The following is a 17,055-nucleotide window of genomic DNA, read 5'->3' on the forward strand; positions in this document are numbered from 1 at the left end:
ATTTTTTGTGTGTTTATTTCTTCATGGGAAGTTGAGTCCCCAATGTCTTTTATTCCAAAATGCTTTGTCTCAGGATGTCCCTCATTTAGAAGCTTCCTGACCCTCATTTTAGAGTCCAGAAGTTGAAAGGTATGGTTTACCATAGCTGGTAAAGATACACACACATTTAAACACGCCCGTAATTGCAGCTTCTAAAAATGGTACTGTATCTTATGTGCTGTTGTTACAATTGTGCTTCATTTTCCAACCAACGTGGCTCTTTGCGCTTTTGAACACTTATGGATCCTTGCCAATAACATTTTTTTCTTTTATTACTTAAAAAAAAGAAAGAAGATGTCTTAAGAGTTTAAACAAAAAGCTACAATGGGTCTAATAATAAATCATAAAAACTTATTCTTACATTTTTCTCTGTGGATTTTGAAATGCTTATTGTTGTTGTTGTTACAAGAAATCTTTGCAACTTCTATTTAAATTTTGCAGAAGAAATGATCAATAAAATAATGGAAAGGTTGGAGAAACTGAATTTTTCAATATTTTAGTCACATTTGTAATAATAAAATTATGGACTGTGTCATGAGGAAACATTTTATTTTCAATTGAAAAAAAAACAACTTTAACTTTAAAGTACTTTAAAATGGGTTTATTCATATTAAATTCACATGCTGCAGTCTATCCTGAGCATACAAATTTTGACACTGACAGAATTAATCTATATAATACTGTTTAGAGAAACAAAACAGATATGTAGATACCACTCCATATGTACATAGCTGCAATATTTAGAGGCTAAAGAACAGAATATAAAGAAATGTTTCGGTACTGATGTATTTTATTTATTTAAATTAAAGTTCCAATTGAGGTGATATTTATATCACAATCTTTCCCAGATTTATGTATTACTGATTTCTATGGAATTTCCAGGACAGTGTGTTGAAAATAAGGTTCAAAAGTTTCCGCTGCAATCAGTAATAAGTACAGATATCTGGACTCTGATCTTTGTGTGCAGAGCAATTCATACATGCAGTTTCCATCAATAGGAATAAAGAAGAGGATAAGGAACTATTGGTGGGTCAAAGAACTCAATACATACATTAAAATCCTTCAGCACAGAAGAAGCTGCTAAATCATAGGAATATCTCAAGACTTTGCCCTTCTACTTTTTTTTATTATTATTAATTTTGCAATCTCTCCCTATTTCTTTAGTATGTTCTCCAAGCAGGACAAAGTGCAGTAGTGCCTTTTAATCACTTTCTTTTTTTCACTGTTCCTACATTTATATCTATTTTTAAAAATTAAATAAATTATTCCAACACTCTGAGATGGAGAGAAAAGTGGAGGAAGGGGAAAAAAAACAATCATCCAAATTTAAGCAAATCTCAGCTTAACTAAAATTAATGGAAATACTTAAGTTTCCATGATCTCTAAAAGTTTGCTTTGTTCGTATTTTAAGAAGAAAAGCTATTTAAAAAGAAATGCATGCTTTGCTCTATATCACCCTCTGGTGCCCCACCTTCACAGATGCTTTATTATGCAGGACCTCCAAATTCCAGCGTACAATTTTCTGTAACTGCGTGCCTTTGGATATTCAATTTTTGCAACACTCTTCTTCTGAACTTTTCTGTAGCTCCCACTTTCCCAAAGAACTTGCCTTCCTTTTTCCTCTTCCTTTCCTCCCCATATACATTCTCTCAGTTCATACCCCTTCTAGTCCTCCCTCTTCTTGAAAAGTGCACTGCCAAATGAAAACTAGTTTGGAGGCTAACGTGGTCCATTCTTTTGAGACTGGATAGAAAGGGGCTTGGCTTTGCTTCTCAACTTTTTGGGAGTGGGAGCATGCATGTGTGTGTGTCTGTGTGTGGTGTGCGTGTCTGAGGGTAGACTGCAGTTGCTGATTGGCTGAGAGGCTGGCCCAAAATCTCCCCCTTCAACACTCAGGAGCAAGCGAAGAAGGGATCCACCTCTAGGACATTGGATCATATAAAAGGGGAACCTAAAAACTTGACAGAGTCAGTAGGAAGTTTCTGCTGGGGTCTGGAGTGGAACTAGATAAAGCAGACCGTCCCTGTATGACTGGACACTAAAGCAGAACCTAGGATACAAAGAGTCTTCATGTCTAATATTTAGACATGTTCAGCTTTGTGGATTCCCGGTTACTGCTTTTGATAGCAGCAACTGTTCTACTCACCAAAGGCCAAGATGAAGAAGACGGTATGTACAGTGCTTTATTTTCTTGCACTCTCTGTATAAATTAATGTGACAGTTAATTTATATGGGGAGTGCATTTTCTCTTACTCTTTAACTGTTTTGTGTTGAACATAAAGCTGCCTCCTCCTCTGCCCCCCCTTGCAAATCAATTAAAATCAGGAAACACAGCAAAGAGTCAACCCTCCCTACATGATAGGACACCAAGCTTGGAGAGATGTTAACATTTTGTCATGTTTTGCTGCAATTGAAATTGTTGTTATATGCTATAACTTGAAAGACAAATACATCTGGGGAAAGAAAGAACATATGCTAATAAATTCTGAGGCTGCTGTTATTATTGTTAAGAGGGGAAAATCAGTACATCTCCTTGACCTTCCAGAAGTTTTTAAGGTTGCCTTGAACGCAGGGAAAGAACTTTTGGAAGGCTGAAAAGTAAAATCTTATTCCACCTGACTTCTTTTACACCCACAACAGTGCAGAATTTAACAGAGAACATGAACTTTTTGAGAAGTAAACTTAAGCAGCTGTGGATAGCCTTGGGCACTGCGGGTTTTTTTCCCCCCTGGTCTCCCTCTTTCTCTTTTTTCCCCTGCCTTGGGGAAAAACAACAAGTTGGACCAATTCAAAGCCTTGCGCTGTCTTGCCAAGTTCAGTAAAGTTGGGGAAGGGAAAGGGGGTGGGCTGTCATTGGGGAGGGACAGAAAAGGGGTATTCAGCAAATGATGGAAAAGTCATGGGCTTAGAGAACTAAGGCACAAAGATCATGAGCCAGAGGAAGTACAGAAAGTAAGCCTGTTGTACTGACTTGCTGAAGAAGCCTGCAGAAGCCATCACAAACCTATTAAGTGGGTGGGTGGTGGGGGAAGCTTCATAATGATTCATAAGGAAAATGTTTCAGCAATCTATAAAGCACAAAAGTCTAGACATCATTTCACAGACAAAGCCTTGCGGACAACGAATGTTTCAGAGTGACTTACCGCCTCTAGTCAAAAATATCCAGTGGTGACATCTAGTGGCCATGAAGAAATTCTCTTTTGCTTTTGGCTACTGAACCATTCTGAGGTAGCCTTCCAACTGGGTTGTGGGGGTGGCCTTGAAAGGAATTGACATCAGTCAAAGTGAGACTCCTCCTGGAGTCAAGGATTAAATATGCCTGTTGAACACCACCCCTGCCCACTTTGGAAGGAAAGAAATTTAACATGTCTTAGCAGAGAACTTTGGTGACATCTGATTTCAAATTGTGGATATTTTGCTGCCATCTTGTGGATAGTTTGCACTTTTATTGCAATGCTCAGGAAAATTTTATTTTCCTAAATCTCTATGGATCCTTTTCTTTTCTTGCTTTTTAAAAAAAAAAATCCCAGAAAGTACTTATTTTCATCTTGTTATTTCCCAACCCTTTGGCACAAAACAAAATAAATATTTTTCTGGTTTGGGGAGTCGAGCTTTCAAACTATACACTCTTTTGAAAGGAAGCACTCAATTTTAAAAGCACCTGGCTCTGTATCAAGATTTATAATTATGGTATTCTTTACTTTTTGAGATGACATATATTAGAAAAATTCTTTATTTTGGTTTTCTCCTTTAATTACTACTCTTGGCCTAGCTAGGTCTGCTCCATTTATCATGCAAAGAGCTAGCAAAATATTTCATCCATTGCACCTGCCTTGTGGAAATTGCCTTGCATTGGCTCAGGCATGCCATGTCTCCTCCCCAAAATTCCTTTGATTCAATTTCCCAAAAGCACACATTATTGATAAGAAACAATTTCTTCCCATTCAGGAACCATCTTTCGATTCAGACGCCATTTTTGTTTCTCTTTCTTCTCCCCCATCTCTTTCTTGTTTCAAAAGATTATTAATTTATTTTTCCTTGCCTTGTGTTTGGTTTGGCTTCAGTGCCAAAATGCTGAGGTTACAAATTGGATGTAACAACTGGCTAGAAGTTTTGTTTAAATTCCAAAGCGACTGGAAAGAGTTACAGTGGAGTGAGCTCGTTTCCTGTGTCATAGAATTGTGCTTGATGAAAAGCAGATGAGGTTTAAAAAGCCCCACAGAGAAGCAAGTCAGAACAGTGCAAGAAAGGAAAGCAAATGCTGAGAAAAACATCAAAACACGTGTGTGTTGTTCAAATGGCACTGTTCTTAAAATGTCTCCCAATTTGCTGCTCTTGCTAGCGCTTGGCCCAAAGAACAGTTGTTCACACCTGCATCTTGCTTCTTTTCCATCTTCTCTTTCTCTTCATCTTCATCTTATCTTTATCTTCTACAGTCGAACCTGGAAGCTGCACGCACAATGGAAAAATCTACCAAGACAAATCACTTTGGAGGCCTGAAAAGTGTGTGTTGTGCCTGTGTGACTATGGTACCCCACAGTGTGATACCATTGTATGTTCAGATGTGTCAGACTGCCCCAATGCTGTAGTCTCTCCAGGCGAATGTTGTGCAGTTTGTCCTGGATCCGGTATGAGCTATATAGTTTATCTCCTTCCTGTCTACTCATCATCCCATCCTAATTGTCCACTTTCTTCTGACAGCTAGAACTGTCACTCATACATTCTTCATGTACTCTGGTAGTGATCTATTATTAGTCCATTTTACACAAAACCATCCATCATTTACTTACAGTACTTAAATTTACTTTCAGTTACATATCTGTTTCTATTATTCTTATTCGCTTGTTAAAAAAAATCTAATTTTAAAACTAATTAACCATGCCTCTATGAAACAATCGCCTTTTAAACATTTAACAATTCTCTATTTATCCATCAATCCATTTGTCACCTCTGTAGTCACGTAATACTGAGTTTTCATTCTAAATACTAATGGCAAATCATTGTTCTTACCCAAGGCTGCTATTCTGATCTCTTTCCATCTCAATCAATTCATTTGGGTTTAATATAAATATTTATGAAAATCATTTGCAGGCAGGGAGGAAACTGTCAAGGGAGATAATATCTATGGAGTTAGGCAAGATTTGAGGAGATTAAAGTTTGGAGAAGATGTTTTCAGGCTACAATATCAAAGCTTTATTGCATAGCAAAATAGCATATCATGGAAAGGAAATTGAGTAGTACTATATTTGTCTGAAGAGTGTGCAATTTGAAATCTGCTTGGCATTAACAATCATACATGGCATTTTCTAATTAGGCCACTAATGGTAGGAGTTACAATGTTCTATTATCTTCTGGAATTAACTGGATTCATCCAGCTGAAGACTGTGATAAGCACGTTTAACCCATAAACTTCATTGCATTAAAAAGCCTCATGATAGGCATGAGAAATTTAGAAATTTATAAAAAAAAACAATGAAACTATTTGATTGGTCACATTTTCTGGTTCTCAATACTCTTTTGCATTTTGTATTCAAGATTCAATTCCTGCTTACCCAGATGTCACCGGTGTAGAGGTAAATTATATTTTTGCAATCCAATTTTTTTAGCTATGTCTTTTTATATATATATTCCTGTAGCAGTATGAATAATCCCTTTATTTTTTCTTTTATTTGGCAGGGTCCTAAAGGAGAACCAGGCCCCAAAGGAGATAGGGTAAGTATGTACATGATTGTAGTTCAAATTTAAAGATAAAAATATAAAAACCATGTTCAAAAGTACAGGGAAAAAACATTTTGTAATACTGTGATTTAATATGGGAGATTGGTAATCTATCCTATAATTGCTCATACACATTTGCTATAATTTTACGATTTGTATTACAAACACACACTATTCTGCCCATAAAATATTCAATGGCTACATTTGCTCCACCTCATCCAATGGGAAGCATACTCCAATTTCACTGATTTGCTATAATGTTCCAAAATAACAGTAAGATAAAATAGCGCCAAAATGAAAACTTACATGTCAGTTTTAATATTTAACTTTTGGTTTAAAAAAGAAAAGAAAAAAAAGATACATGACCCCCTTCATCAGAGATACATAATTAATATCTTAAAAAGTTTCCCATCCTAGTTGTAGTTTTAAGGTTTATGGGGAACATTAAAGTATCCCCAGGGGTGGTATTGACTTATCTTAACAACTGGTTCGCAAATGTGAGCAACCACTTCCCCGCATGCCACCTCCGCACATGTGCAGGACCTTCTGCGCATACGCAGAGCATAAAAAAAAAGGACATGATGACGTCCAGGCAGGTGGGCGGAGCCCCAACTACCAGTTCGCCCCAACCGAGTAGAACCAGCAGAATCCCACCAGAGTATCCCCCATCCAAATTTTGCAGAGCTGTCGGGAATTTTCAACAAGTTCTAATCTTATACGTAAATGAGAATATGCTTTCATAATAGCAATGCCTGACCTCTTGCTATCTTTATTTTCAGGGACTTCCAGGCCCCGCTGGCAGAGATGGCATCCCTGGACAACCTGGTCTCCCTGGACCTCCAGGCCCCCCTGGTCCCCCTGGCCTTGGTGGAGTAAGCAGCATTAACTTGGTTATTCCATCTTGTTATGTGGCATTCGTGTTTAAGTACCTGTTGACATGTCTTCCTTTCGCCCTTTCCTCTTCTAGAACTTTGCTCCTCAGATGTCTTACGGTTATGATGAAAAATCTGGTGGTGCTGGCCTTGCTGTTCCTGGCCCAATGGTAAGGGCTGGTGTCCTTGAGGCCTTGGAGAAAAGGCTAGTTGAAAGGGAAGGGATTGCTGAGGAGAAGAAAAACACTGAAACCTGCTAATAGATGTAAACTTTAAGATATATGATGTAAATGAGTTGACTCTTCTTGGTTCAATAATTATTAAGACCAGAAGGTGAATCTATGGAGATATAGACACAGGTGCCATCAGAAGGGTTCAGTGAAAAAGCAAAGGTCCACCTGTGTGGTTTATTAGGAAGGAAAAAGTACTTCAGAAAAGCAGTTGAGCTAGACAGGAAATTCAAGTAATGGGTGTTCACTCATTTAATTAAGGCCCATAATGATAGCATGTGTGATTTATAATAAAACTAGCAGAGACACTTTAGTTACAAAAAGCAGGTCATTGCAATCAGTGGGGTTTAAGACCATAATGTTACAATGGCTTCTTAAAGATTATAATTACATTTTCTTAATTGAATGGAGAATTGCAGTTAAGGACAATAGCTTGAATTTAAGCTGTGATTACTATAGCTACGATTTTTTTAGTAATAAAAAGTAATTGAAACGTGGTTTAAATTCATCCTTTAATATGGTTTTAAGTGAAGCAGAAATGGACAACCTACTTTTTGCTTCTGAAAAGACAGAAAGCAATATTCAGATGTTTTTTGCTCAAGAGGGAATGACCCATTTTGCCTTATGCTTCACCTTAAGCAAAAAGCTAATGGCCACTCACCCATCACTAGAGAGATTTCAAATTACATGTAACTGTTAACATAGCAATTATAAAATGCATTTTGAAAATCAGTGTAGAAATTGAAGTTGGGCCCTGAGATATGAAAAGACAAAAAAAAGTTAACTTTGAAAATGATATACAAGGCCAGACTTCCTCAACAAAACAGTTCTACAATATATGGTTAATGAAGGTTTCAAAATGATCAAACAAGATCAGGACAATATAATGATTGTATAGACTTCAAGAACATAGATATCCACGGAGGTGAAGGAGAAATTGTATCAATTCAGTTTAAGCTGACTATTTATTTCTTGGTATTGTTTAGGGTCCAGCTGGTCCCCGTGGTCTTCCCGGACCCCCTGGTGCTCCTGTAAGTATTTTCTGTCTTAAGAATGAACTTTATATAATAAAGATATGTAAATTTGGTACTACATTCAAGGGGAATGTTTCAAAATCTTTTTATTCCTTCCTCACTTTTAAAGAGCAGAGACTTTGTAAAAGTGAGGATTATCATGTTGCAGACAAGGATTTTATCCTCTGCTCAGTTATTAATGAATATCAGCCACACATATTCAAAATTAGTACAAAGCTGCTTAAACTGTGCAGAATCCCACACAGAACTGGAGGAGGGTTTTTATAGTGCAAAAGTGTTAGCAGCAATTTTTTGTGGAAGGCCTACTATTATTTACAAACTTTGCAGACAACTCAAGAGAGTTGAAAACAAGGGAAGAAATACAAGTTATATTCATTTCCTTCTGTAATATTGGAGATGCCACCTTCCTTGTACAATTTTAAATTTAGGAATGCACAATATGCATTCATTCAGAGACACAAACTAGAGATATCATTTGCTTTGCAGAACTTGCTTACTCTAGATAAATAAATAAACAAGACTTTCTTAAATCCATTCCTTCTACAGTAAACCTAACCCTAATATGATAGGAGGATTTAATTCCTCTTTCATCTGCTCTGTATTTTCTCAAAGACCTCATATTTTCCTTCTTTTTATTTGCTGCACAATCAACCATTCAGCCTCAGTGATCTTTGGGTCAACATATCCCTAACAGAGATTTGCAGTCTGTATTAGAATAATGAAAATGGAGTGTAGAGAAATTCAGTAAATTAGCTGTGTGGGAAAACAGTCAGCTTCACTGACGAAAGCAATTGCTTCATGCCAGGCAAACTGCAGGGCTAAAGATATTTTTTTATTTATTTTTATTTATTTATTTTGTCACACAGTATATATAAGCATAAGCATGAAATAACTATACAATATATAAGCATATATATATGAATGAGTATGTAATAACTATATTAATTGGATATAACGAAAGGAAACAATAGGACAGGAATGGTAGGCACTCTTGTGCTCTTATGCAGGCCCCTTACAGACCTCTTAGGAATGGGGTGAGGTCAATAGTAAACAGTTTTTTTGTTTAAATATGATTAAATAAATATGAAGGCAGGAGTCAGCAATGAAAATGAAAGACCCATGGCTGAAAGTGTCTATGGAGATTCTCAGTCATCCAGGTCATGGTTGTCCCAAAGGTATTTTTCAAAATGCAACTGGACTTTGTTTTGTTTTGTTTTTTCCTTGAAGATGTTTTGCTTCTCATCCAAGAAGCTAAAGTAACGTCTTCAAAGAAAAAACAGAGAGAGTCCAATTGGCTTTTCAAAAGCATATTTGGGACATGGCATAAAATGTTTATGGATCCTCAGTAATGCAGCCCAGAACAAATAGGGGTGTTCTTTGGAATGGCTTTCTTTTTAACATATATGTCCCTGTTTTAAATTTCCAGGGCCCCCAAGGTTTCCAAGGTCCCCCTGGCGAGCCTGGCGAGCCTGGTTCTTCTGTAAGTGTCGTTTAATGGGGTTTTTTTTTTTGCCTTTTGGGGGTGGATAGGGGAGCTATGTTATGATTACTACACGAGATGGTGTAGGGTTTCCTGCCTGGGCAGGGGGTTGGACTAGAAGGCCTCCAAGGTCCCTTCCAACTCTGATGTTATGTTATGTTATGTTATGTATGTTATGATTATAGCCAGCCAGAACAGTCTTCAGGTTTTTTTTTTTCCTTCCAGTTATCTTTTTTTAATTTTTTTTTTTTATTACCTAGAATAGTCTTTGAACGTAAATGTGCTATAAACAGGCTTCTGTTCAAGTCTGTTCTTTAAGATACCAGCAAGGTTATAAATAGGAGCACAGATGTATTTGTTCACATTTTAATGCCTTTGTTTTTTTCTCAATAAATCATCTAGGGTCCAATGGGTCCTCGCGGTCCAGCCGGTCCACCTGGCAAGAATGGAGATGATGTGAGTGACTATATCATTCTTTTTTGGGGAAGGGAAACCCCTTTTTTTTCTCTCTGATTATCCACAGATAGAATATACACTTCCAAGCACTCTGACAAATAAAAAGGCTTCTCTGAATCTACAAACTTGAGGGAACTGATTCATGATGTTTCAGCCCTGCCTTGTCTTCTGAAAAAATGCAAGTCTAGGAGTAGAAACAATAGCAAAAAAATGAGTTGTGAGGGTCTCGCTTCTCTTCTTGGAAACTTTCTCTTTTTCTCTTTGGTCCTCCTATTATACCCTGCAGTAAATGGCAGATTTCCAAAAAATAACTATTATTTTTACTACATCCTTGATCTTGCCGTAAATCTTATATTTTAAAAAAAATTACACTATTAAACCTTCCACGGGGCAGTTTAAGATGCCAATTCCTCAACTGGTATTTGTAGAGTTCAAGTAACTTAACAAGCTAGACCTTCTTAATTATTGCACACTATTTTTTCTTCTAATGTTCTGTTTGAATTGTCAAGATCAGCGATCTCAGACTTCAGACCATAACTTTTGATTGGTTTCTGCAAATCTTAAAGATCTCTTTTGCAGATGAGAGAATTCAGGTCCCTTTTTAAAAATATATATATATATTCTCTGATTTCTTAATTATTATTGTTTTAGTTAATTTTTTTTTTGCCTTCTTTCTCCAAGGGTGAAGCTGGAAAACCTGGCCGTCCCGGTGAGCGTGGTCCTCCTGGCCCACAGGTAAGATGTCTTGTCCATATATGTAGGATATAATGATGGGTTAGTTAGCCAGCAGTTGTTTTGTTACGATGAATCATATATTGTCCATCTGCTCAAACGCAAATTTATTTTTGATCATAGAAAGGGTAATAAAAAGCTTTAACAGTAAGATGGGTTGTGAAAAAAATGGAATCTCACATATATGTATCAGGACAATTGAAAGATTGGGATGAAGAAGATAAGCTCAAGTACTGAAATGACTTTGGTAGCAATGTTTGATTTCTAAATAAGAAATTAAAAAACACCTTTTTTCAGTTCATTGTCATAAATAAGTATAGTGTTAGGAGGCTAGTCGTGAAATGGAGACCTGGCTAAGGCCACATGCTGAAAAGTGAATTGTCATAATTCTTTTCTTCCTTTATTCTCAAGAATGTGTTGCTCATTTCTTTCAGGGTGCCCGTGGCCTTCCTGGAACTGCTGGCCTCCCAGGCATGAAGGGACACAGAGTAAGCATACTTCAACCATTCAACATCCAACACCATTCACAAATTCTACCGTTCAAAAGATTTTTAGGCATTGCACTTTTCAAAATGTTAATAGTGTTTGTAGTCATTGTCAGAAAGCGTTCACTCCGTAATTCCTGGCATTCATTGTGGTCACAAATATAGACCACATAGTCAAGTGAATTTAGGAACATACTATAGCTTCATAATTTCTTATGTCCCCTATTTTAAAAGGCATACGAAACACAAGCAGACCAGTCCATTAAATATATTCTTTTTTTAAAAAAGCATCTAGCTAGTTTCTAAAAATTGGATATTGTATATCTTTGTGGTTTCTGTCAATCCTGGGGCTCACAATACCCAAAGTCATTTAGCATTCCTGTAACTTATTTAAATGATATTTCTAATGTAATATAGATAGATCTTGACTTAAGACCACAACTGAGCCCAAACTATTTGTTGCAAAGGGAAATATTTGTTAAGTGAATTTTTCCCCATTTTATGACCTTTCTTTCCACCATTGTTAAGTGAATCACTGCAGTTGTTAAGTTAGTAACATGGTTGCTAAGTGAATCTGGCTTCCCCGTTAACTTTGCTTGTCAGAAGGTCGCAAAAGGTGATCACGTGACAGTTGGACATTGCAACCGTCATAAATATGAGTCAGTTGCCAAGCATCTGACTTCCGATCACATGACCATGGGGATGCCGCAATAGTCATAAGTGTGAAAAACAGTGATAAGTCACAATGCAGTTGTAACTTTGAACATTTTGTTTTGTTTTCCAATGTCTCTGTTCTTCATGCTTCTTATTATCCACTTAATAATAAATACATATCATTCCTATCTTCTTTAGGGATTCAGTGGTCTTGATGGTGCTAAAGGTGATGCTGGTCCTGCAGGCCCTAAGGTAAGCATCCATTTTAAATACATGCCTTTATTTGGTACAAAATTCCACCTCCTTCCGTTTTAACAACTGGCATTGTCATTTCTTCTTTTCTTCCCTTCTAGGGTGAGCCTGGCAGCCCTGGTGAAAACGGTGCTCCCGGACAAGTAGTAAGTATATATTTTCATCCTTCTTGGAGCCATTGCTCTAAGAAATATAGGCTATATACCAATGGAGTCATTTAGATGGACAATAGATTTGTTTAAATTGTACCATCAACCAAAGCAACTTATTTTGCCATGGAGGGAAAACAATCTAATTGTATCCTAGTACTTTGATACAATGCATATTTTGCAAATTGGTTGTCTGGGGCAAAATCTATAAGAAATAGCAAGAATATTTGTTGAAACTCCAGAAAACTGATGACCCATTGTAGCACTGTAGAGAGGAAAGAAGATGGTCTTTACAGAGATGGCAGGGAATTGTTAGTTAAGGAACAATTAGGTAACAATTCCCAGTTTTTTTAAATCCAGTTCAGTGGGATAACATTCAAAAGTGACTCAGGCAGATGCCTTCCTAATTCACTGGGGTATAAGAAGGAGGAGAGGGGTAACATAATCAAACTTGTGAGATTCAAAGTAGATGCCATCTCAGTGAAAGTAATTTTAGCCTTCATGTGGAAGGTCTGGCTTATCTAGGGGTGTTGACACTCAGACATAGAATACAATAGTGGAATAGAAAGTATTATGAGAATTATGGGGCTACCTTATCTAAAGATGTCCAGTATAGACTTCCTTTTGATATTCTGACCAAAGGTACCAAATAAGATTATATAATCTACTTCCACATTACTGTTAATAGAAGGCAAACACAAAAGAGCAGGCAAAAGTCATTTCTAAATCCAACCTGAAAGGGGCCTCCTATATAAAGGAAAAACACTTGATATTAAGAATACCAGGGACTGTGTCAAGTGGGAAGAATGCTAAATTCATAATAGAACTGGGTGTTAGTAGTACTTGAATAGGGCAAATTTTAATAGCGTCTATGGTGACATTTCATTTGCTTTTAAATATATTTACAAGTAAATCCATACCAACAGGAAAACAAAATAAGAAAAAAGGACCGCATCATATATCTGGGAAAAGAGAGGTCTTAAAAATTAGTGTTAAGTCCTAGACATAGGACAGTATAATTCCTATAGTTCTCTACAACCACTATGGCTTTCCAGTAAATGAGTGAACTTACTTAAGACCTGACCCCACACTAGCTGAGGAATTCTGGGAGTTGGAATCCATGCATCTTAAAAGTTGCTAAAACTGAGAAATGTTTTGGAAAAGTATGATAAATGCTAAATATAATTAAAAATTAATGGAAATGATAATGGTACAAGAATGAGATCCTTTTAACTGATTTCCCCCTCCCTCTGTTTCTTCTAATAAGGGCCCACGTGGTCTTCCTGGTGAGAGAGGACGTCCAGGCCCTGCTGGCTCAGCTGTAAGTACCTTTCTCTCAATTTTTAAATTGCTTTGTATTCATAGTATTTAATGGACTCAATTCAAGAATCCTCTTTCACACCTTATGTAATTTTGTAGGTCATTCAAATGCCCTTACTCTTCTTTTGCACTACAGGGTGCTCGTGGTAACGATGGTGCTGCTGGAGCTGCCGGTCCCTCAGTAAGTGTCCCTCTCATTTGCTTCTCTTAGAAAGTCTTCATATTGCATGGAGGCCCTTTTCTCAAGAGAGGGGAGGTCCTTTAATAGAAGATGAAGACTAATCTTCCAAGCTTTCTACCCTTAATATCCTTCTTTTCTCTCAAGTTTGCCTTGAGTCTATTTTTCTTTTTTCCTTATTTCAAAGGCCAGAGTTAATGCAGATCTGGCAGTATTAAGAATTATTAATTTGGGACAATATATAAATGCCGTATAATCAATTCTTAATCTCTCCTCTTTTTTTATTAGGGTCCCACTGGTCCAGCTGGTCCCCCTGGATTCCCTGGTCCTGCTGGCCCTAAGGTAAAGATGATGATGATGATGATGATGATGATGATGATTGAATTTATTTGCTGTTCATCTCCTGTTTCATGGCGATTCTGACTGGCCTTGAATGGCTAACTTGCCATTCCAATGTGTTTGTGTTACGAAAGTATTAAAATTGTTCAGTTTGGCTGCTGGTTTTTTAAATTAAGAAATAAAGATTGGGGGTAGTGGTCTCTCGGGTTTCTTTACAGAGGAAGGCATCAATCTCTACCATACCTTACTGTTTCTTAGCAAGTGGGGCAACAAAGCATTCCATGGAGCAGAGGTCTCCAACCTTGATCCCTTTAAGACTTGTGGACTTCAACTCCCAGAGTTTCTCAGCCAGCTTTGCTGGCTGAGGGACTCTGGGAGTTGAAGTCCACAAGTCTTAAAGGGACCAAGGTTGGAGACCCCTGCCCTGGAGGATAAATGTATGAACAGAAACGATATGCCTGAACTTGAAAAAGTTCCTGATTTAAGCTCCCTCCATTCTAGTTTGCTAAAAATACTGAGAAGCCTCAAGAGGGTTCCTTGTTTAGGAATCCGGGGGACATATTATATTTAAACATATCCCAGGTTTAGATACAGAAAAGGGATTGCTGGCCTAAGAAAAGATAAGGCTTAGGGACCAGATGTGAGAAGCTGGCATTATTATGGCTTATTTCAGTATTTGAAGGAAACAACTGCATAAACTATTATATCAAGCTTTAAACATTACCTGAATAATATAAAATAAAAGCATAATTGAAAATAGCAATAATGTTCAACAATATAAGAATGAGGCTTAAACTTTATATAGAGGCCTCCATTACCTTGAACTGGCTCCAGGGTAAGACCTCGTAGTATCTGGATGGGGTTGGGAGGACATGAAGTCTTACTAATTAGAATAGTGTTATAATACAACCAACTAGGAGATAAAATTGTCTTGGAGAGACTAAGCATGATGCAGTGGGATTGACCAGAGAGAAAGATGTGCATCAACGTAGGGAGGCCTGCACACTTATGAATCTTCATTTTCTTCTTCCACAGGGTGAAACTGGTCCTCAAGGTGCTCGTGGAGGTGAAGGCGCCCAAGGTGCTCGTGGAGAGCCTGGCCCAGCTGGTCCTGCTGGCGCGGCTGGCCCTGCTGTAAGAATTACCTCTTTTTTTCCCATGCTTCTGATTATTAAAAATGATGATTTACTTCTTAATTTTAACAGCACTTAAATGCATGTATTCACTTATTTCTTGGACAGTGCTTCAGTGTTCTCATGATTAATGGTGTAGGTTGAAGATAGTTTATTACATGGTGTGCCAACATAGATGACAGAAGATGTGACTTAAACATTCAATGAACTATTATAGTAATTATCCGTATTTTTTCCTCTGCTTTAGGGAAATCCTGGTTCTGATGGCCAACCTGGTGCCAAAGGTGCACCTGTAAGTATCTTCTAATCCCAAGAACTCTCTTTATTCTTGTCATTGTCTTCATTTGCCACTTCTCTCAACCTCTCCGCTTTCTCTTCTAGGGTGCTCCTGGTATTGCTGGTGCTCCTGGCTTCCCTGGTGCTCGTGGAGCAGCTGGACCACAAGGTCCCACTGGTGCTCCCGGTCCCAAGGGTAATAGCGTAAGTGCCATCCAATTGTTCTTCACTTTTAATCTTATCAACTATCAGCTGGTGTCACCTGAATACGTTGAATTATATATTGGCCAAGAATCATAAGCATAATAGTGCAGGGTTCTTAGAGAGCACATGGATTTAGATATCTCTGTTTTTAAGGCTATTATATAGACTAACATCTAGATACTTCAGGTAGCTATTCTGTGATAAATGGGCAGTAGAACAGCATGTTTACATAAATCTTAACTTCTTTGGCCAGTAAAAGAGATAGAGGATCCATTCTACTATATTATTATTCAATCAGGGGACACACACACACACACACACACACACACACACACACATTGCTTTTGACATTTTAAAATGTACAGCATTTCAGAATAAACTGATCTGTTGACCAGATGGGATAGTTATAAAAATATGGAATATAATAGTATGGAAATGTGGGGTTAAAGATAACCATTTCAAAATTATTGACTAAAGTTTTATTGCTCACAAATCCCACTGCTTTCTTGTTCTCCTAAGTTGCTTATATCAACTGAGGCATGGTGGAAAGTGTCTTCACAGACCCCTAGTTCTCTTCCACACTACCAATTCTTTATAAATATTTTCCAGATGTTTTCCTTATATTGTATAATTAATAAATACTTAATATTGCCTTATTCTTTTGCAAGATATAGAATGAGACAAACCCACTGTTGCAGTTTTGTACTGAATGAGATACGTTACTGTATGTTTTTGTCTTTTCTTAATAACTTTAGGGTGAACCTGGTGCTCCTGGAAACAAAGGAGATGCTGGAGCTAAAGGTGAAGCTGTAAGTATTCCACCTAAATGATGTGTGTTTTATTTCTCTTGTGATTTTATTTTACCTCTCCAGCAAACTTATTTATATCCTTCACTTCAACTTCTAGGGTCCCGCTGGTATCCAAGGCCCCCCTGGTCCACCTGGTGAGGAAGGCAAGAGAGGATCCCGTGGTGAGCCAGGACCTTCTGGATTGCCTGGACCTGCTGGTGAACGTGTATGTAACGATTGTTTGTTGTTTGTTAACCTTTGGATACTGAGATCCATTTAGAGCAACATGTGCAGAAAGATATATCTGCATTACAAGTTCATAATATTAAGTTAGATTGGTGGAGAATTGCTAAGCTAAATTACAGGTGTAATTGAAGCAGGCCAAGGGGGAAGATTTAACTAATTTTAATAAGTCAGAGGAATGCTCTCCTGGGAAAAAGCCATCCATAAAACAAGGTGTGTCGTAACATTTCAAAGGAAAGTAAATTAAAATAGTGCATTACTGTTTCCTTTGGTAATAAGTTAGGAAAGATTAAGCTTTCTGTTCTACATAACAGTGGCTTTTTATAGCCTTTCCTTTATTTGCAAGACATATGTGCTAATTTAAGGCAAGAGGCAAAATGTCAAATGGGTGCTTTTGACTCTGAATTATAATTATTGAGAAAAGGATATCATCCTGAATCTGAAGTTGGCATTTAGTAATGATTCTGGCTTTT

The 17,055-nt window shown here is 37.4% G+C and overlaps 1 protein-coding gene across 2 annotated transcripts in view; it reads left to right on the plus strand.

The window, feature by feature from the left end:
- Window positions 1–1,996: 1,996 nt before the first annotated feature.
- COL1A1 (collagen type I alpha 1 chain) overlaps window positions 1,997–17,055 on the plus strand; it is a 39,618-nt gene continuing 24,559 nt past the window's right edge. Inside the window, exons 1-21 of one of the 2 annotated variants that reach the window (XM_058181425.1) lie at window positions 1,997–2,208; window positions 4,476–4,667; window positions 5,575–5,612; window positions 5,716–5,751; window positions 6,537–6,629; window positions 6,725–6,799; window positions 7,846–7,890; window positions 9,320–9,373; window positions 9,776–9,829; window positions 10,511–10,564; window positions 10,996–11,049; window positions 11,899–11,952; window positions 12,054–12,098; window positions 13,369–13,422; window positions 13,558–13,602; window positions 13,888–13,941; window positions 14,974–15,072; window positions 15,319–15,363; window positions 15,453–15,551; window positions 16,307–16,360; window positions 16,458–16,565. In XM_058181425.1, the coding sequence (XP_058037408.1) occupies window positions 2,127–2,208; window positions 4,476–4,667; window positions 5,575–5,612; window positions 5,716–5,751; window positions 6,537–6,629; window positions 6,725–6,799; window positions 7,846–7,890; window positions 9,320–9,373; window positions 9,776–9,829; window positions 10,511–10,564; window positions 10,996–11,049; window positions 11,899–11,952; window positions 12,054–12,098; window positions 13,369–13,422; window positions 13,558–13,602; window positions 13,888–13,941; window positions 14,974–15,072; window positions 15,319–15,363; window positions 15,453–15,551; window positions 16,307–16,360; window positions 16,458–16,565 (1,434 nt within the window). In that variant the 5' untranslated portion in view covers window positions 1,997–2,126. The remainder of the gene's footprint in view (window positions 2,209–4,475; window positions 4,668–5,574; window positions 5,613–5,715; window positions 5,752–6,536; window positions 6,630–6,724; window positions 6,800–7,845; window positions 7,891–9,319; window positions 9,374–9,775; window positions 9,830–10,510; window positions 10,565–10,995; window positions 11,050–11,898; window positions 11,953–12,053; window positions 12,099–13,368; window positions 13,423–13,557; window positions 13,603–13,887; window positions 13,942–14,973; window positions 15,073–15,318; window positions 15,364–15,452; window positions 15,552–16,306; window positions 16,361–16,457; window positions 16,566–17,055) is intronic. The other variant, XM_058181426.1, reaches the window with a different exon arrangement.

The sequence above is a fragment of the Ahaetulla prasina genome, chromosome 4, assembly GCF_028640845.1.
Source record: "Ahaetulla prasina isolate Xishuangbanna chromosome 4, ASM2864084v1, whole genome shotgun sequence".
Lineage (NCBI taxonomy): Eukaryota > Metazoa > Chordata > Lepidosauria > Squamata > Colubridae > Ahaetulla > Ahaetulla prasina.